This window comes from Hemitrygon akajei, chromosome 7, assembly GCF_048418815.1.
Source record: "Hemitrygon akajei chromosome 7, sHemAka1.3, whole genome shotgun sequence".
Classification (NCBI taxonomy): domain Eukaryota; kingdom Metazoa; phylum Chordata; class Chondrichthyes; order Myliobatiformes; family Dasyatidae; genus Hemitrygon; species Hemitrygon akajei.
This window is the reverse complement of record NC_133130.1, coordinates 93,055,253-93,076,712: the sequence shown is the minus strand read 5'-3', so window position 1 is coordinate 93,076,712 and position 21,460 is coordinate 93,055,253. Positions and strand designations below refer to the sequence as shown.

General features: G+C 44.0%; 1 protein-coding gene across 1 annotated transcript in view; it reads left to right on the top strand.

The window, feature by feature from the left end:
- Positions 1–17,741, top strand: part of akap12b (A kinase (PRKA) anchor protein 12b) — an 82,200-nt gene extending 64,459 nt beyond the window's left edge. The window contains exons 3-4 of the mRNA XM_073051440.1: positions 1,202–9,693; positions 13,597–17,741. Of these exons, the coding sequence (XP_072907541.1) occupies positions 1,202–9,693; positions 13,597–13,614 (8,510 nt within the window). The 3' untranslated portion in view covers positions 13,615–17,741. The remainder of the gene's footprint in view (positions 1–1,201; positions 9,694–13,596) is intronic.
- The last annotated feature ends 3,719 nt before the right edge of the window (positions 17,742–21,460 follow it).

Here is a 21,460-nt window from a genome sequence, read left to right as displayed (position 1 = left end):
ACTACCCTCTGGTTAAAGAAATTCCTCTTCATTATGTTCTAAAGGGATGTCCTTTCTCTTCTGAGGCTGTTCCCTCTGCTCCTAGACTCCCCACTATAGGAAACATCCTCTGCATGTCCACTTTATTTAGGCCTTTCAATATTTGATAGGCTTCAATGAGATCCCTTCTCATTCTTCTGAACTCCAGCTAGTACAGAACTAGAGCCACCAAATACCCCTTATAGTTAACCCTTTCATTCCTGGACTCATTCTCATGAACCTCCGCTGGACCCTCACTAATGCTAGCACATCCTTTATTAGATAAGGGAGCCAAAATTGCTCACAATACTCCAAGGGCAGTGTGACCAATAAGATGTTTATGTTAAAAGGTGAAATAAGTAATGCAAAAAGAGAGCAAAATAGTGATGTAGTTCATTGACTGTTCAAAAATGGCAGAGGGGAAGAAGCTGTTCTTAAAATATGGAGACAACAACACACACAAAATGCTGGTGGAACACAGCAGGCTAGGCAGCATCTATAGGGAGAAGCGCTGTCGACGTTTCGGGCCGAGACCCTTTCTAGCTGCTAGATGCTTCCTAGCCTGCTGTGTTCTACCAGCACTTTGTGTGTGTTGTTTGAATTTCCAGCATCTGCAGATTTCCTCGTGTTTGCTCTTAAAATATGGAGTGTGTGTCTTCAAGAATGTGTAAACACGTGAGCTCTGCATCAGTTATCTTAATGAATCTGCAAAATATGCTGTGACAGAGAGAAAGCAAAATATTTTAACAAATTTCCCAAGATACAAGCGAATATTCCAAAGAGTGAGAGGTACAAGTGACTGCAGATACTGGGATCCAGAGCCAATAAAACAAGTTGCTTGAGGAACTTGGCAGGTCAGGCAGCATCTGTGGAGGCAAAGGGATCATGACAATGTATAAAGAGGTGAGATAGGAGCTGGCAGGACGGGCTGAGTCAGGGTTGACGGCCACATGGAGTTGAGGGGGAAGAAGGGGTAAAGAATGAGGACTCTCCAGGTGAAAACTGGCAGAGGAAGGTGGTGATTAAAGGAGGGATGCTGGTAAAAGGAACAGTGAAGGGGATGGGATCAAGTGGAGGTGGATTTTGGAATCTGTAATTTGAACATTGTACTTGAAAACCACATTTATTGCATTTTCTGTCAAAAGTTTAGTTCTGTGTCATGACTTGGGTATTTGTGTTTCAGTCGGACAAGGTGATCCAGTGCTTGTATCCGGAGGGGAAGAGATGGAGGAAATGCAACTGAACAAGGAGATCCCTGTTGAGAATGAACATGGAGAGCAGAAAGATGTTGAGAAGGGTGATGAACTGCTCATAGAGGTGGGAGTGCCAGCTGAGGAGGTGCAAGGTACTGAGGTTTGCTTCAACGTCTTCAAGTGTATGGGTCTGAAGTTTGCCTTGAAGAATGAGAAACCAGTGAGGGCAGAGCCCGTGCAGCTACTTACCGCGTCGCAGGAAGAAGGTAGTGAGGCAGAGAGAGCAGTCAGCGAGCCCAGGCAAGAAGTGGAAGGAAGCGCTGAAGCCAACAGCGAGGCTGAGGGGAGCTCACCTGAAATCCTTACTCCAGAGAAAGCTGAAGAGTGTATTGAGCAGGAAGAAACCAAAGTAATGGACACAGAGGTTATCCCAACAGCTGCGGAGCCTGCCGTAAACACATCAGACAGCCCAGTGGTGGAACGGCTGTTGAGGAGATTTTTCAGACAGGACTATTTCTCAGGACTGCGAATAAAGCAGAGTTCCATGAAGGACAAAGAGGCGCCACAGATCACTGACAAGGAAGGCAGGGAGGACACTAGGAGAGAGGCGACAGAGCGTGGACCTGACGCACAGCCATCCAACTCCCAGGATGCTGCTGAAGTCTCCGTTGCTCGGTCTCCTGAAAAAAATCAAGGGGGAGAGGAGGACTTTGAAGATCTTACAGCAGAGTTAGCTAGTGTCAGGGTGGCAAGCGAGGCACCTGCTGTGGGTGAGATTGTGGCATCTGAAGTAAAAGAGAATGGCGCCACTGCAGAACATTCCATGGCTGCCAGTGATTTGGAGACAGACCAGCAGATCCCCAGTGCCGGAAAACCAGGAGTGGATTCTCCTGCTCCTGAAGCCCCAGCAGAGTTTCAGATTGAACACAAGAAAGCCCAGAAAAAATCTTCAGACAGTACTTTGGACCCCGTCAGTGCTGAGTGTGAGCTTGTATCTTCTCAAAAGCCCAACCATCAAGATAGCCCAATCAAAGATCTTCTCACAAGCGGTAGCATAAAAAAACTGACCAAGGAAGACAAAGATGAGAAAGGGGAAGCCAGCACAGGAGTTCTCAATGATGAAGCAAAACTGCAGTCTTCAACCAAGTGGAAAGGCAGCCCTGACAGCAGTAAGCCAGATGGCCCACCAGCCTTTCCAGAGAAAATGGACGAAGGAATTCTAGCAGAAGTGACAGAGTCAGACTTGTTGCCCGTGGAGCAGGAGGAGGCAAATGTTGACGGTGATGGGGAGAGGAAGGAAGCCATCACTGCCTGGGCTTCCTTTAAGAAGCTAATGACACCAAAGAAGCATCCAAAAGAGCCATTGGACAATGAGAGAGGTGACCAAGCAACTGACAAGGCAAAAAGCATGACCGCCTCCACTGAGAACACAGCCTCTGAGAAGCAAGAGGAGCCCAACTCCAGCGGCGAGGAGTCAAAACTGGATCAAACTACCGAGGACCTAAAAAAGAAGGCAGACACCACTGCAGCCTGGGAAGCACTAATCTGTGTGGCATCCTCGAAGAAAAGAGTGAGAAAACAATCTGAGTCCGACCGCCAAAAGCCAAACAAAGAGTCCCAGACTACAGAGGCAAATGATCAGGTGCAAGACCATGCTGAGGATACAGAGGGCAGCACCTCTCAAGGCCCTGATCAGGAGCAAAGGGAAAGATCTTTGAGCTGTGCCAAGAGCCCTGTGGAAGGCGAGGCTACCAATGGGGTCATTTCCACTTGGGAATCCTTCAAGCGATTTATGTCCCCCAGGCGTAGATCAAGTTCTAAGCTGAGAGAGCGCAGGGAGGAATCCGAACCTAAGCCAGCAGCAACAGAGGCTGCTAAGGAAGAATCGTGGGCACCTCTGAAGAAACTAATACATGGGAGAAAGAAGATGAGGCCGAACACTAAGCTGCAGCAATCTCAGTCCGAGCCTGCTGGAAAAGGTGCAGCCGACACAGAGTTTGCAGGGAACAAGAGTGAAGAGGAACCTGAAACACCGTCTGTGGTTCCAATTTCCGAATATGATGATGTAGACATGATGCAAACGCCAGTGACAACAGCAGAGGAAACACTTCTAGGAAGAGATGATGCCATGGTGGGGAGAGTCCTCCAAGAGGGGCAGAAAGAGGCCACACAAAATATGAACCTGTTGGCTTATCCGACCATGTCCAGCTGCCAAACACAGGTTCTGCCCAGCAGCCAAGTTGACATCCCCAAGCATAAACCAGACATTTCCACAGGGGAAGGCCCAAGCAAAGAGGAGTCAGGAACCTTCATGACTGGAGTGGCAGAGTCTACACAGAAAGCAGCTGAGAAGATCTTAGCAATCACGGGTCCACTTGCAGAAGGCAATACGCAGGCTACAGCTGGTGAAGCGACAGTACAGGAAATGCCTGCAGAGCTGCAGGAGGTTGCACTCAAACAGGAGATTCCCCCGACTGCCATCGACCAGGCCTTGAAACAAGATGAAGCACAAGCAGGTGAATGCCAGCATTTGCTCCCTGCAGAGCATCAAGAGGTCAAGGAGAGCATCACTGCCATGACTATAAGCCAGGATGGAGCATCATTGGTAGAGGAAGTGAAGACCAGAGATAGGGAAGCTGTGAGAGAGCAGACATTGGAGGCCAGTCAACGAGAGGATGTTAAAGAGACAGAAGCTGTTAGGGAGCAGTCAATTAAAATTGCTGAAGGGGGAAGCAAGGGAGAGCCACAGTCAATCACACCAGTCCCGGACAAGGCAGGAGCAGAGCAAATTATTGAATGCAGAAAGACCGAGATCATTACAGCTCCTGCAGCCAGGAAGGATGAATCCACAGAAGTTGCAAGTCTCCAAGAAAGCCGAGTGGAACAGACTGCAGAAGCTCCAATGCTGGTGGAAAAGAATGTGGCTGAGACTGAGTACTTTGAAGAGACGGTGGTGAGTTTTCTGCCAGAGGAAGTGAACCTGGTAGAGACTAGTGAGCAGAATGTTGAGGTAACACCAGCAGTGAGTGTGATCGAAGTTCTACCTGCTGAAGATACAGTTGAAATCACTGCTGAGGAAATGATGGAGACTGAGAGTCATATAGAACCCACTAAAATCACATCAACAGTGGAAGTGACTGAGGTGGTGTGCGGTGAGATGGCTGACGTCACTCCAGAGGGAATAAAGGAGGCTTTATTAGGTGAGGAACCCATTGAAATCTCACCCACTGTAGGAGTAACTGAGGCAATTTGCAGTGATGTGACCACTGAGCTCACTGCTGTGGAAGTTGCAGAGGCTGTATTGGGCGAAGAACCCATTGAAATTTCTCAAGCAGTGGAAGTGACTGAGGTGACGTGCAGAGGAATCGATGAAATCACTCCAGAAGGAGCAATTACTGTGATGCATGAAGAGTCTACAGAGATCACTCTGGCAGGAACAAGGGAGATCATAACCGGTGTGCAACCTGTTGAGATCTCTCCTCTGCCTTTAACTGAGATTGCTCCTGGTAGGGAGCCCATTGATATCAATCCAACAATGGGAGTGACAGAGGTGGTATGTAGTGAAGAGACTACAGAAATCACTCCAGGCCTTGTATCCAAGACTTTACCTAGTGAAGAGCCCTTCAAAATCACCCCAGTGGGAGTAACTGAGGCAGTCCTGGGTGAAATGATGACTGAACTAGATCCAATGGGAGTAACAGATGTTCCTTTGGACAAAAAGCCCACTGAAATTGTTCCAATGAGAATTACTGAAGCTCTTTGTAGTGAAGAGAAAACTGAGCACAGTGTTGCTCTTGTGCAGGAGATTGCTCCAGATGCAATCAAGCAGGACCTGAAACCAGATGCAGCCCAAATAGGTGAACGTCAAACTCTGCCCCCGATAAAGCAACAAGTGATTGATGACAATGTGACTGCCACAACTATAAGCAAGGATGTAGCCTTATCAGTAGAGGAAGAGAAGTCTGGAAATAAGGAAGTTGTGAGAGAACAGATGCTGGCAGCCGGTCAGAGTGAAGATGATGCAGAGACAGATGCTGATAAGGAGCAATCTTTGAAAAATGCTGAAGAGCGAGGTGAGGGAGAGCCACAGACAATCACACCAGTCCCTGACAAGGCAGGGGCAGAGCAAATTATTGAATGCAGAAAGACCGAGATCATTACAGCTTCTGCAGCCAGGAAGGATGAAACGGCAATAGAGCAAGTAGGTGACACAACATTGGATGTTGCTCAGCGGGTGGCAGTGGGAAAGACTGAAGCTGCTGCTGTGGATGACTCAGAAAATGCTCAAGAGATGCAAATGGAAAAGGCATTGGCTGAATCCACAGAAGTTGCAAGTCTCCAAGAAAGCCGAGTGGAACGGAGTGCGGAAACTCCAATGCTGGTGGAAAAGAATGTGGCTGAGACTGAGTACTTTGAAGAGAGCGGAGTGAGTTTTCTGCCAAAGGAAGTGAGTCAGATAGAGATTAGTGAGCAGAATGTTGAGGTAACACCAGCAGTGAGAGTGATCGAAGTTCTACCTGCTGAAGATACAGTTGAAATCACTGCTGAGGAAATGATGGAGACTGAGAGTCATATAGAACCCACTAAAATCACATCAACAGTGGAAGTGACTGAGGTGGTGTGTGGTGAGATGGCTGATGTCACTCCAGAGGGAATAAAGGAGGCTTTATTAGGTGAGGAACCCATTGAAATCTCACCCGCTGTAGGAGTAACTGAGGCAATTTGCAGTGATGTGACTACTGAGCTCACTGGTGCGGAAGTTGCAGAGGCTGTATTGGGCGAAGAACCCATTGAAATTTCTCAAGCAGTGGAAGTGACTGGGGTGATGTGCAGAGGAATCAATGAAATCACTCCAGAAGGAGCAATTACTGTGATGCATGAAGAGTCTACAGAGATCACTCTGGCAGGAACAAGGGAGATCATAACCGGTGTGCAACCTGTTGAGATTTCTCCTCTGCCTTTAACTGAGACTAGTCCTGGTAAGGAGCCCATTGATATCAATCCAACAATGGGAGTGACAGAGGTAGTATGTAGTGAAGAGACTACAGAAATCACTTCAGGCCTTGTATCCAAGACTTTACCTAGTGAAGAGCCCTTCAAAATCACCCCAGTGGGAGTAACTGAGGCAGTCCTGGGTGAAATGATGACTGAACTAGATCCAATGGGAGTAACAGATGTTCCTTTGGACAAGGAGCCCACTGAAATCGTTCCAATGAGAATTACTGAAGTTCTTTGCAGTGAAGAGAAAACCCTGCACAGTGTTGCTCTTGTGCAGGAGATTGCTCCAGTTGCAATCGAGCAGGACCTGAAACCAGATGCAGCCCAAACAGGTGAATGTCAACCTCTTCTCCCGGTAGAGTGTCAAGTGGTTGATGAGAATGTGTCTACCACAACCATAAGCAAGGGTGGAGCCTTATCGGTAGAGGAAGAGAAGACTGGAAATATGGAAGTTGATAGAGAGCAGGCTTTGACAGTCAGTAAAAGAGAGAATGTTGAAGAGACAGAAGCTGTTGGGAAACAGTCTGTCAAAATTGCTGAAAAGGGAGATGAGAGAGAACCACAGACAATCACACCAGTCCCTGACAAGGCAGGAGCAGAGCAAATTATTGAATGCAGAAAGACAGAGATCATTACAGCTCCTGCAGACAGGAAGGATGAAACGGCAATAGAGCAAGTAGGTGACACAACATTGGATGTTGCTCAGCGGGTGGCAGTGGGAAAGATTGAAGCTGTTGCTGTGGATGACTCTGAAAATGCTCAAGAGATGCGAGTGGAAAAGGCGTTGGCTGAATCCATGGAGGTTGCAAGTCTCCAAGAAAGCCGAATGGAACAGACTGCAGAAACTCCAATGCTGGTGGAAAAGAATGTGGCTGAGACTGAGTACTTTGAAGAGACGGTGGTGAGTTTTCTGCCAGAGGAAGTGAACCAGGTAGAGACTAGTGAGCAGAATGTTGAGGTAACACCAGCAGTGAGCGTGATCGAAGTTCTACCTGCTGAAGATACAGTTGAAATCATTGCTGAGGAAACGATGGAGACTGAAAATCATATAGAACCCACTAAAATCACATCAGAAGAGGGAATAAAGGAGGCTCTATTAGGTGAGGAACCCATTAAAATCTCACCCGCTGTAGGAGTAACTGAGGCAGTTTGCAGTGATGTGACCACTGAGCTCACTGGTGCGGAAGTTGCAAAGGCTGCATTGGGTGAAGAACCCATTGAAATTTCTCAGGTGGTGGAAGTGACTGAGGTGACGTGCAGAGAAATTGATGAAATCACTCCAGAAGGAGCAACAGCTGTGGTGTGCAATGAAGAGATGGCAGAGATCACTTCAGTAGGAGTAAGGGAGATTATACCTGGCGAACAACCTGTTGGGATTTCTCCTCTGTATTTAACTGAGATAGTACCTGTTGAGAATACCATTGGCATCACACCTACGATAGGAAAGACAGAAATGGGAGAGACATGGGAAGAGCCCACTGAAATCACCCCTGAGTTGGTATCTGAGACTTTGCCCAGTGAAGAGCCTATTAAAATTACTCCAACAGTGGGAATGATGGCAGCTGTGTGTGGTGAAGAGTTCACAGAACTGGCTCCATTAGAAGCTATGGTTAAAACCAGTGAAGAACAGCATGAGGTTGTTTCCGTGGGAGTGACTGAGGGGGGTGGTGAGGAGGCCATGGAACCTGTCACAGTGGTGCACAGTGAAGTGGTTGCCACTGCTTCATTGGAGGTGGGAGTAGAAGAGAGCACGTATGAACATAAAGAAGGTGAAATTCCACAGCAAGAAGAAAGTGAGAGATCTAAAGACAATGTACAAAAGGTGATGGACTTTGAAGTAGAGAAGCAGTTCTCCACTGTTGTGATTGTACAACACGATATGGGAACTGAGAATGTGGATAACATGGTACGTGATGAGCCTGTTGAAACCCCTGAACAGCAGAAAACTCAGAAAGCTGCCGTTGATTCTTTGAGTTCAGCAACACAAATTCTACAGTCCATTACCACTGAGGGAGGAAGCAAAGAAAAAGACGAAGCTGCTGCAGTTAAAGGTGAGGTGAAAAATGAAACTGTTTCTGATGAGCTTAAAGGCACGGTCTTGGTGCAGCCTGCTGCATTGGTCACAGCGCCCAGAGATGAGGGAGAAACTTCTCCGAGAGAGCACCCTGAAAAATCAGTCATGGAAGCTGCTGAAACCCAAGCTGACGAGGTGTTGGCAGCCAAACAAGTTGAAACAGGAGGAGCTTGTGTTACCAGTGAGTTACCAAGCACAGCCACTGAAGATGAAGGTGTGAGTGTTGAGCAAATTATGTCACAGATTGAGTCGGCAGAGGAAGTGGAGTGCAAGCTGGCCTCAAAGGAAAAGGACAAACCAGTACTAGATGAATCCATGAAAAAGATTACACTTGTGCAGGTTGACCAGCTGACTGCAACAAGTCAAGGTGATCAAAGTGTGCCCAATTCTAAACTGTGTCAACATATCGAGGGTGCAGCTGGGCCGCAAGGCGGTGTGGAGTTAAAGAGCCCCTCAGTTGCTCCACTTGTCGAGGAGCAAGCACTCACATTGTCGGCGCCACAAAGTCTGGTTGGGCTGTCCGAAACAAAACATGAAGACACTAAAACATATACAACTTTGGAAAGTGCTTCTGATGTAAAACTGTGTTCTGCCTTTGTTAATGAATGTCAAGCTAGACAGAACAAGACAGTGCCCCCAATGGAGGATCTTTCTGTAGTTGGGATTTCGGAGTCATGTGAAGAGGCTATCCATGTAACTGCATCTTCTGTGGAGGAAGTAATCAGTGCAGAGGTTGTAACAACTGTAGAGACTGCAAGCAAAGTAGATACAGGCCACATTGCTGATAATTCTGGAACAGGCTTGATAACTAATGTACAAAAGGCAGAGAGCTGCAGAAGAGTGCAACTTGAAGATCAGCCAGTAGAATGCAAAGTCAAAGAAACTATTATTCAGAAAAAGAAGTGTCTGGAAACTCAGATCAAAATAGAAGTGAGTCAAACACAGGTATTTGAACAGCAGAGCACACATGCTGCTCAGGGTCTCATTCAAGACGCTCTGGCATTAAGTCAGCTACAGGGACAAGATAGTACGAAGGAAGAGGAGAACTTATTTACACTACAAAAGAATATGGCAGTCAATCAGGAATTGGAAACTTTTTTAAGTCAAGATATTGAAAGAAAAGAGAAAGTGTTGATGCAGTCAGCTGAGATGATGTTAACGACAACTGTGAGCAGTGGTCAAGAGTCAACTGAGACCAAAACTCTTGCATCAATGCATAGTGAATCAACTGATAGTGGTTCAGGCAAATTTTCACTGTCGTCAGAAGCAACCAAAGGTGAATGTCGCCTATCACTAGATCAGAATGAAACCACACATCCATCTATGGAACTGACTGAGCAAACCCAACTCGTGACAATCCAAACTTTAGTCCATGGAGGATTAGTAAATGAAAGTCTGGAACAAAATGAGGTAAAGTGAAGCCTGACTATTCTATTGTGGCAAATAGTCTTTAATGCATTTTAGTTCCATATTTGCACACTTGTAATTATTTCAGTAAGTGATACTTTGGCATAATTTCAAATTACCTGAATGAATTGCAAAGTAAACTCCAATGTTAAGTTCAGTGTTGGAGTTAAATGAAATTTCTAGAGACTTGGGATCTTTGATCATTTAAAATTTAGCCTGTTGCTAGTCTTTTCCATTGCATTAGGATATCCCAGAGAACACAGTAGCTGGTTAATACGCATTTATATGCCTAAATATTTTAATGTGTTTTTAACCCAGTGTATATGAACTTTGGTGTTGGAGATATGTACCATAAAAGTAACAGATGAATGACCAAATACTTTAGTTGGAGTGATAAATATTGGCTACATTGGAGCAATAGCTGCCCTTTGAACAGTGCCTTTACCCTTTGAACAATGCCTTTACATTTATCAGTGAGAACAAGTGAACCTTCTGTTTATCACCTGATCTGGAGAACACGCATAAAACACTTCTGCACTGGAATGTCAATCTGGATAATGTTGTGAATAAGTTTAGAACATAGAACTTTGGCCCACGATGTTGTGTCAACTTTTTAACCTATTCCAAGATCAATCTAATGCTTCCCTCACACATATCTCTCCTTTTTTCTTTCATCCATGTGTCTAAGAGTCTCGTACACGTCCATAATGTATGTATCTGCCTCTATACCACCTTAGACATTGTGTTCCATGCACCCACCATTCATTGTATAGAAAAAAATACTACTACTGACATGCCTACTATATTTTCCTTCAATCTCCTTAAAGTTAGGTCCCCTCATTTTAGCCATTTCCACCCTGGGGAAAAAGGCTCTGGTTGTCCAATCATTTCTATGCATCTTATCATTTTGTACATTTCTATCAAGTCACTTCGCATCCATCTCCTCTCCAAGGAGAAAAGCCCAAGCTCGCTCAGCCTAGCCTCATTAAACATGCTCTCTAATCCAATGAGCATCTCAGTACATCTCCTTTGTACTCTTTCTAAAATTCGCACATCCTTCCTATATTGAGGCAAACAGAACTGAACACAATATTCCAAATATCCACTCTCTTTTACTCTTTATATACAGTCGGCCCTCTTTATCCGCAGGGGATTGGGTCCAGGACCCCTCCCAGATACCAAAATTCGCGGATGCTCAAGTCCCTTATTCAACCTGTCTCAATGCGGTGGACCTTAGGACCCGGCGCCAAAGCTCTGAATGCGCAGTGTTTCTGTTCATGAAAATAATCATGATCACAACTGAAAATAAAGTGGAAATAATAAAGCGATTGGAAAGAGGTGAAATGCCATCGGTCATTGGAAAAGCGTTCGGCTATGTTGGTCAACGATGGGAACAATTTTAAAGGATAAAGTGAGAAAGGATCTGCCCCGATGGAAGCTACAATTATTACTAAGCAACGCAGTGGTTTAATTATTGGGTTTTGGGGTTTTGAGTTTTTGATCCTCCACAACAACACAGCACGGTGGAGAGCGCACTAGGGAGCGATCTGTCCCGAGTGCCGAGAATTTCCGTTCCCGAGCCCGACGCTGAAACATACGTTCTTAAGTGTTTTATATGCATAGAAAGGTAAAATATATACTATATACTTATACAAACTTTTGACTAACTGACACTAAATAATACCGATGTACCTGTTCCGACTTACTTAGTAAGAGAACTTCCGATTTTTTTCGATCCCGATGCACGATAACCCACGCACATCCTCCCGTATACTTTAAATCATCTCTAGATTACTTATAATACCTAATACAATGTAAATGCTATGTAAAATGGATGTTATACTGCATTGCTTAGGGAATAATGACAAGAAAAAAAAGTCTGCACATGTGCAAACAACACGTGCTGGAAGAGCACTTCCAGGTTTTCACGATTCATGGTTGGTTGAATTCGCATATGCGGAATCCACAGATAAGGAGGGCCGACTGTATCTGAAAAACATTTTGAATACTCTCTTATATTATAGCCATATTTCATCTTTTCTCTCCGTATGGAGTTTTTAGTTGCCTTCTGTTTGTTGTTAAAAGCATCCCAATAGTGTAGCTTCCCACTAATTTTGCTATATTATGTTCCTTCTCTTTTGCTTTTATACTGTTCTGTGACTTCCCTTGTTAGTCACGTTTGATTATCATTCCTTTATAATACTTCATCTTTGGGATGTATCTTTCCTGAACCTTCCAAATTTCCCCCAGAAACACCAGCCTTTGATATCTGCCATCATTCCTGCTGGTGTCCCTTTCCAATCATCTTTGGCCAGCTCCTCTCTCATGCCTCTGCAGTTCCCTTTACTCCATTAGAATACTGATACATTCAACTTTATCTTTGTCTCACACTGCAGGGTGAATTCTATCATATTATGATCACTGCCATCTAAGGGTACCTTTACCTTAGGTTTCCTAATCAAATCTGGGTCATTACATAACACAGTGCAGAATTTCCATTCTCCTAGTGGGTTCAACCACAAGCCACTCTAAAAAGCCATCTCGTAGACATTGTACAAATTCCCTTTCTTGAGGTCCAGCACCAACCAGATTTTCTCATACTACCTGTATATTGAAATCCCCCATGATTATCACGATATTGTCCTTTTTATATGCCTTTTCTATTCCTGTTGTAATTTGTAGCCTACATCCTGTCTGTTTGGAGGCCTGTATATAACTTCCAACAGGGTCTTTTTACCCTTGCAGTTTCTTAACTCTACCCACAAGGAGTAGGATCCTATGATCCTATGTCATCAACTTCCAAGGATTTGATTTCATGTTTCACCAATAGAAACGCCCCATCCCCTCTGCCTAGCTGCCTGTCCTTTTGATACACTGTGCACCCTTGGATGTTAAGCTCCCAACCATGATCTCCTTTCAGCCATGACTTAGAGATGCCCACAACATAGACATAGAGAAGTACAGCACAGAAACAGGCCCTTTGTCCCATCTAGACCATGTGGGTTCAGTTTTAACACTTAAGAGAATTTGGGTAAGTACATGGATGAAAGGGGTACCAACATTCTATGTGGTCCATATGCAAGTTGCTTGGGACTAGGTAGAATAATTGTTTGGCAGGGACTGGACAGCCCAAATGGCCTGTTTCTATACTGTAGTTCTATTGGACTCTGACATTATACTATTCACAACATTACCAATGTTCGTGTCATCTACAAACTTGCATGCTAACCCACCCTTCCATTTCCTCAACCAAGTCATTTATAAAAATCACGAAGTACAGGAGTTGTAGAACAGATCCTCTGGAGCGCCACACTGGACAGGAGACGCTCCACCTATTACTGCTGTCTGCCTTCTTTTGGGCATGCCAATTCTGAATTCACATAGCCAAGTTTCCCTGGATCAAATACCTCCCTTCTGCCTTTCTCAATTATCAATACCTTACCATATACCACTTTCACTGCTCTACTTCATCAACATGTTTTATCACTTCCTCACAAAATTCAATCAAGCTTGTGAGACACACCGTGCCCCTTACAAAGCTGTGCTGGTGATCCCTAATCAGATTATGCTTCTCCAAACACTCATAAATCCCACCTCTACGAATCCTCTCCAGTAGTAGCACAATGAGTTTAAGGCAAGAGTCTTGGAAAAAACTATTTGTCCCTCCCAGAACAATCTGAGTGGTTGTTCCTGTACAGTACTGATCAAATGTATCATAGCTATGGGTACTGTTCCTTAGCAGAGATTAGAGTGAAACATCGCCCATTATTTCTCCTCTTCATCCATTTGAATGAGTGTCAAACATAAACGTGCTATAGAGTCTTATTTGACACAGCAGTGAAAGCTGCTGTGAGAAATTAAATACAACTACGTGAAACTAATGTGTGCATGTGGGTGCATTTGCAGATCTCCGACCAGTTGTGAGAAACAAAATGTGAAGGCGTGGAGACTTGCAGAATTAAGATTTACTATGACAAGACCGAGTATCACTGTCAAGACAATCCTGAATCAGTTCAAGGACATGGTCTGCACTATTATGTAACCTTGTATTAATTATGTAACATTCTGATTTGACAATAAATGCATTGTGTCTTGTTGAAGCAATGCTGCTTCTCTGCAATCTGCACTTTGCATGTGGGGAAGGAAAGTGTAATCTGAACATTCTGGGAATGGCTGCTGTATTTGTTCACAGAACTAAGATGAAAGACACCTTGTGTTATTTAATGTGTAAGTTAATTCCAAAAGTATCCAGAAGTACTAGTGTCCTCATCAATCTGATTATAAAACAATGGAATATTTTAAAGTCCATTCTTAAATTGTGTCCAAAAGTTGTTCCGATGCTTACCAAAGTAATCCAATGAAGACAAGTTGAACAAACATCTTTGCATTGGATATAGACTGAAATGACACACAGTGGCATGTGCTCAAAGGTGATCTGACTTGGGATTTTGAAATCCTATGGAGAGTAGCATATTGTTTAGAGTTGATAAGCCATGCAGTGTGTTTGAACCAAGTTTGTAGTTTTACCAAATCTATCCCCACTGAACTGTCATCGTCTAAGGGAGTTGAATTTTGGCAGAGGCCAGACTCATCAGAAAGCTTGCTTCACTATGAAATGGAGATCCATTATATTGGGTTAATAGTTGCGGTTTATTTGGACTGCCTTGACAACTTCCTAAGATGTGCCTTAGTATTGTGTATTATTAATGCTCAACACTTCATTGATCTTTCCTCTATCTTTGTGAATACCTCAGCCCCCTATAAAACACGCCACCTATTATTAAGGCAATGTTGGGAATTGATTGTTCAAGCTGGATAGTCCTTCCAGCTTACTTTCTTACCCTTTTGACAGAGCAACTCCCAAGACACTTCCAGTCTTGTTAGTGATATTTTACGGTATGCCATTAGGTTAACAGGGCAAATGCTGTACACACATTTACTGCATTTCATTAACCAGGCAGGAGCCACAATTCATATTACTACTGCAGTGTTTTTATAACTGAATGTGAAATTGATATTTGTACAGATTGTATTTCCCATTTGCCTAAGCCATATTGGAATACTTATACAAATAAAATAATATTAGGATTAACATTTTTGTGGTTACTGTACTGAACGGGGTCTGGTTCTGTGTTCAAGTGCCTAATAATGATTCTTCATAGAAAGTGAGTTGCACTATTGCTCTAATTTTATTTAATCATGCACTACTCCCAATGACTTTGGTGGGAGGAGGAGAGAATGGGATGGATCTCTTTCTTGAATGGGGCATATTCAAAGATTCCTACTTGTAATGTTGCAGTTTTACTTTATTGCAGAATATTTTCTGCTTTCATTTAAGGTACTGCAGCAAGTCAGATATGACAGCTGTGTTGTGCTTTAACTGTTCTGATTCAGTCTTGTAAACATTCAAATGTCTCCCCTTATAGTCTCGTATAACATAATTTTAAAGCCTGAATAAGCCACCTTCAATTATTTTGACAGTTATTCCTACAATCTCAATTTCAATTCTCCCTTTAACAAATGTGAGTACTTGATGTCCCCTAAGTGGAATGATGCAGGTCATGTCTATAGCAGTTACTTTGTACAGTTATGCAGTACATAGCATTTTCCTATCCCTATGGCCTTGCAAATTATTTTACTTATCCAGTTGCCTTGTTGAACATTAGTTACAGCTGCTCCACTTCTGTTCTGTTGATCTTTAAGCCTCTTTATCCCATAACAATTAACTCTCCAAGAGGGAAATTTCTGTGGTCCTGCATATTTTCAACTTGTGTAATAACTTTGAGGGATCTATGAACATGAACTCCAAGATTTCGCAGCTCCTCTACACTCCTCTGCCAAGAATCCTGCTTTTAACCCTATATCCTGCCTTCAAGTTCAACCTTAAAAGTGTATCACTTCACACTTTTATGGACTGCATTCCATCAGCTACTTCTCAGCCCAGCTCTGCTTCCTATCAATGTCCCACTGTAAACCTATGACAACCTTCTACACTTACCTTTGGGTCATCTGCAAAACTTACAAACCCATCCCTCCACTTCCTCATTCAAGTCATTTATAAAAATCATGAAGAATAATGATCCCAGAACCAATAGAACAACACTGACCTCCAGGCAGAACACGCTCCATCTACCACAACCCTCCGGCTTCTGTGGGGAAGCCAATTCTAAATCCACTCAGCCACATTTCCGATTCCCATGCTCCCTGACTTTCTGAATGGAAAACTTTGAGCGCCTTATTAAAATCCATATATGCCACATCCACTAACCTTCCTTCATTTGTTTTGTCACTACCTCAAAGAATTCAATCAGACACGAGGCAAAGCCTGCCCCTCAAAACGCTATGCTGACTATCCCTGATCAGACTACGCTTCTCCAAATGCTCATAAATCCTGCCTTGAAGAATCTTATTAAGTAATTTGCTCACATGCACTATATCCCATCCAGCCCTGGGGACTTACCCAATGTTTTTCAGAAGTTCCAGCACATCAGAGTAGACTTGAGGAGCCAAATGGCTTGTTTCTGCTCCAATATCTTAATGTCAATATGTTCCAGCATATTAACCTGTTCTCCGCTCTCACATTAATCAAGGTCACTCTGGTGAATACTGAAGCAAGGTATTCATTACGGACAACACCCCCTCTCCTCTGACTCCAGACACATTTCCTCTTTTATCCCTGATCGGTCCTACCCTCACTTTAGTCATCCTCCTCTTCACATATTTGTAGAATGCCTCTGGATTGACTTAATCCTAATCACTAAGGCCTTCTCATTGCACCGTTTAGCTCTCCTAAGACCTTCTGAAGCTCCATCCAAGCTACCTTATGATGGTCAAGTGCACTGTCTGACCCTTGCTTCCTTCTTAGATATTCAACCTTTCCCCAGTCCTCTAGTCCATCCTTGTAAATTTTTACTGCACTCTTTCCATCTTATTGATATCTTCCCTGTAGGTAGATGATCAGAACAGCACACAATACTCCAAATTAGGCTTCACCAACACCTTAACCTACTTCAGCATAACATCCCAGTCCTGCATTCAATATGTTGATTTATGAAGGCCAATGTGGCAAAAGCTCTCTTTACAACACTGTAAGACATGGCGACACCTTCAAAGAATTATGAAACTGCATTCTCAGATCCCTCTTCTTTGCACTCCTCAGCCTTACTGCTTACCATGCAAGACCTACCCTGGTTTTTCCTCTTAAAGGCAAAGACAGATGGAGGTTCTAAGTAAGTAATAAAGTTTCTAGTAAGTGTTTTTGTTAGTGTATAGCAAGTATGCTGAGCATGGATCTGGAGGCAGTGGTATCTTCTTTGTGTGAGATGCGGGCACTCTGGGAGACCTCCAGTTTCCTTCATAAGTACATCTGCACAAAGTGCATCGAGTTGCAACTCCTTCAAGACTATGTAAAGGAACTGGAGCTGCAGCTTGATGACCTTCAGCTCATACAGGAGAACTAGGAGGTAATGGATAGGTGCAACAGGGAGGTAGTTACCCTTAAGTTGCAGGAGGCAATACCCTGTGTGACTGTCAGGAGAGGGAAAGGGAAAAGGCAGCTATTGCAGAGCACCCTGTGGTCAATGCCCTCTATACTATAGGTATAATGCTTTGCATACTGTTGGGTGGGGCAACCTACCAGGGGAAACTACAGCAATCAGATCTCTGGCACCGAGTCTGGCTCTGTGGCTCAGAAGACAAGAATACTGCTCTCCAATATCCGCTCCCTGGAAAACAAACTGGATTACCTTTGTCAGCAACTGATCCAGCACAAGATGAGGAACTGCTGTGTGCTATTCTTACAGAATCATGGCTCAAGAACAATATTCCATGCAGCATCAACCTTCAGGCCATGCCATTTGGGGACTTGTGCTAATAGTATTTTGTGACTGTATTGTGCTTTATTGTAAGTTTGTGCTGCACCATTACTAATGTGCTGTATTGTAACTGTGTACTGTCTTTTCCTCCTTGGTTCCAGAGGAACAATGTTTAATTTAGCTGTATACATCTGTAAGGTTGAATGACAATAAACTTGAACTTGACATGGACCACAACCACTGGCTGCTCACTTTCCCACTTAAGAATGCTTTGGACTTGATCCAAGATGTCCCTGTCCCTAACAAAATACCATCTGGTAATCTCAATTTTGTCCACTGAACCTCCTGTCCATTCCTATAACCACTGAATCCCCTATTACTACTGCTTGCCTCTTTTCACCCTTTCCCTTCTGAGTCATAGAACCAGACTCAGTGCAAAGACGCGACAGACAGACATACTTTATTGATCCCGAGGGAAATTGGGTTTCGTTACAGTCGCACCAACCAAGAATAGTGTAGAAATATAGCAATATAAAACAATAAATAAATAAATAATACTAAGTTAATCATGCCAAGTGGAAATAAGTCCAGGACCAGCCTATTGGCTCAGGGTGTCTGACACTCTGAGGGAGGAGTTGTGAAGTTTGATGGCCACAGGTAGGAATGACTTCCTATGACGCTCAGTGTTGCATCTCGGTAGAATGAGTCTCTGGCTGAATGTACTCCTGTGCCTAACCAGTACATTATGAAGTGGATGGGAGACATTGTCCAAGATGGCATGCAACTTGGACAGCATCCTCTTTTCAAACACCACCGTCAGAGAGTCCAGTTCCACCCCCACAACATCACTGGCCTTACGAATGAGTTTGTTGATTCTGTTGTTGTCTGCTACCCTCAGCCTGCTGCACCAGCACACAACAGCAAACATGATAGCACTGGCCATCACAGACTCGTAGAACATCCACAGCATCGTTCGGCAGATATTAAAGGACCTCAGTCTCCTCAGGAAGTAGAGACGGCTCTGACCCTTCTTGTAGACAGCCTCAAGTGTTCTTTGACCAGTCCAGTTTATTGTCAATTCGTATCCCCAGGTACTTGTAATCCTCCACCATGTCCACACTGACCCCTTCGATGGAAACAGGGGTCACCGGTGTCTTAGCCCTCCTCAGGTCCACCACCAGCTCCTTAGTCTTTTTCACATTAAGCTGCAGATGATTCTGCTCACACCATGTGACAAAGTTTCCCACCACAGCCCTGTACTCAGCCCCATCTCCCTTGTTGATGCATCCAACTATGGCAGAATCATCAGAAAACTTCTGAAGATGGCAAGACTCCGTGCAGTAGTTGAAGACTGAGGTGTGGATGGTGAAGAGAAAGGGAGACAGGACAGTCCCCTGTGGAGCCCCAGTGCTGCTGACCACTTTGTCTGACACACAGTGTTGTAAGCACACGTACTGTGGTCTGCCAGTCAGGTAATCAATAATCCATTACACCAGGGAAGCATCCACCTGCATCACTGTCAGCTTCTCACCCAGCAGAGCAGGGCGGATGGTGTTGAACGCACTGAAGTCAAAAAACATGACCCTCACAGTGCTCACTGGCTTGTCCAGGTGGGTGTAGACACGATTCAGCAGGTAGACGATGGCATCCTCAACTCCTAGTCGGGGCTGGTAGGCGAACTGGAGGGGGTCTAAGTGTGACCACTGTGGCTTTCCTCTGCAAGGTCATCCCACCCAACAGTATCCAAAGTGGTAAAAATTTTATTGGGGGAAATGAGCACAAGGGTACCCTGCACTGGCTGCCTATCTCCTTTCTCTTTCCTGATGGTCATCTGGTTATCTGTTTCCTACATCTTAGGTCTACCTCCCAGTATCACCTGTCAATCGACCCCCTCAGTCTCCTGAATGATCTGGAATTCTTCCAGCTCCAGTTGTAAGAACTTGCAGCTCTCCCTGCCTTCCCATATCCTTCAAGACAAGCAATTCACCAATAACAAAGGAAAAAAAAGTTATCCCAAATCTACCTTGAGCCTTCGCCTCCCTTTGCTGGAGCCTCTACGAGCCAAAGCCTCAATTCCCCATGCTAACACTGCCCACTCCAACAATGGCCACTCCGCTTAAACCTAACTTGTTTTTCATCCATCCAATAAAATTGTCACTAATCTGATTCAATTGCAAGTTTTCGCAAATTTTATTTTTTAAAAATAGGGATCTAAGCATTGACAGCAAACCCAACATTTATTGTTCTTTACTAACTGTTCTTGAGAAAGTGATGTGATTTGCCCTATTAAACTGCTCTTTACTGTGCTCAGTTCCGATCACCTCACTATAGGAAGAATGTGGAAACCATAGAAAGGGTGCAGAGGAGATTTACAAGGATGTTGCCTGGATTGGGGAGCATGCCTAATGAGAATAGGTTGAGTGAACTCGGCCTTTTCTCCTTGGAGCAAAGAAGGATGAGAGGTGACCTGATAGAGGTGTATAAGATGATGAGAGGCATTGATCGTGTGGATAGTCAGAGACTTTTTACAAGGGCTGAAATGACTAGCATGAGAGGGCACAGTTTTAAGGTGCTTGGAAGTAAGTACAGAGGAGATGTCAGGGCTAAGTTTTTTTAACACAGAGAGTGGTGAGTGCGTGGAACCGGCTGCTTGTGACGGTGGTGGAGGCGGATACGATAGGATTTTTTAAGCGACTCCTGGACAGGTACATGGACCTCAGAAAAATAGAGGGCTATGGGTAACCTGAGGTAACTTCTCAAGTAAGGACATGTTCGGCACAGCTTTGTGGGTTGAAGGGCCTGTATTGTGCTGTAGGTTTTCTGTGTTTCTATACAACCTCATCAAACCCTAAATTTAAGCAAAAATAATCCATTTCAATCAGTTTATTTTTGCTTTTGATAAAGGCATTCATAGACTATGGTTGTGGATTCAAGGACATTACTCCACTCAAGACATTATCTGACAAACTGATACAGACAGACATACTTTATTGATCCCGAGGGAATTTGGGTTTCGTTAAAGCCGCACCAACCAAGAATAGTGAAGAAATATAGCAATATAAACCCATAAATAATTAAATAATGATAAGTTAATCATGCCAAGTGGAAATAAGTCCAGGACCAGCCTATTGGCTCAGGGTGTCTGGCACTCCGAGGGAGGAGTTGTAAAGTTTGATGGCCACAGGTAGGAATGACTTCTTATGACAGTCAGTGTTACATCTCGGTGGAATGAGTCTCTGGCTGAATGTACCCCTGTGCCTAACCAGTACATTATGGAGTGGATGGGAGTCATTGTACAAAGCCTGCAATTGAGAATAGTATTCTACATCAAATTAATGGACAAAGGCATGTATTCTATGATAATTTCAAGATTTGATATGCTTTGTAGGAACTTGTTTCATTGCATCTATGGGATGTTAAAAGATGAGCATCGTTGTGTGGCACTGAAACTCTTGATGACCAAGCGTTCATTTACAAGTCTATGTTTGGCACAGCATCATGGGCCAAAGGGCCTGTATTGTACTGTAGGATTTTCTATGTTTCTACATTAACCCCTTATCAATCCTATTTTATTTTCTCCATTTTCCCATCAATTGGCATACAAATTGGGGGTAATTAATCCACTGACTTGCAGGTCACAGGCATGTGGAAGAAAATCAAAGCACTTGATGGAAGCCTCTGTGGACATAGGGAGAGACGTAGGAACAGAATTAGGCCATTCAGCCTATCAAGTCTGCTTTAAATATATCCAGTGATTTGGCCTGCAGAGTTATCTATGGCAATGAATTCCACAGATTCACCACCATCTGGCTAAAGAATTCCTCTTCACCTCTATCCTAAAGGGATGCCCTTATATTCAGAAGTTGTTCCTTCTGGTCCTAGACTTCCCCCCCACTATAGGAAACATCCTCTTCACTTCCACTCTATCTAGGCCTTTCAATATTAAATAGGTTTTA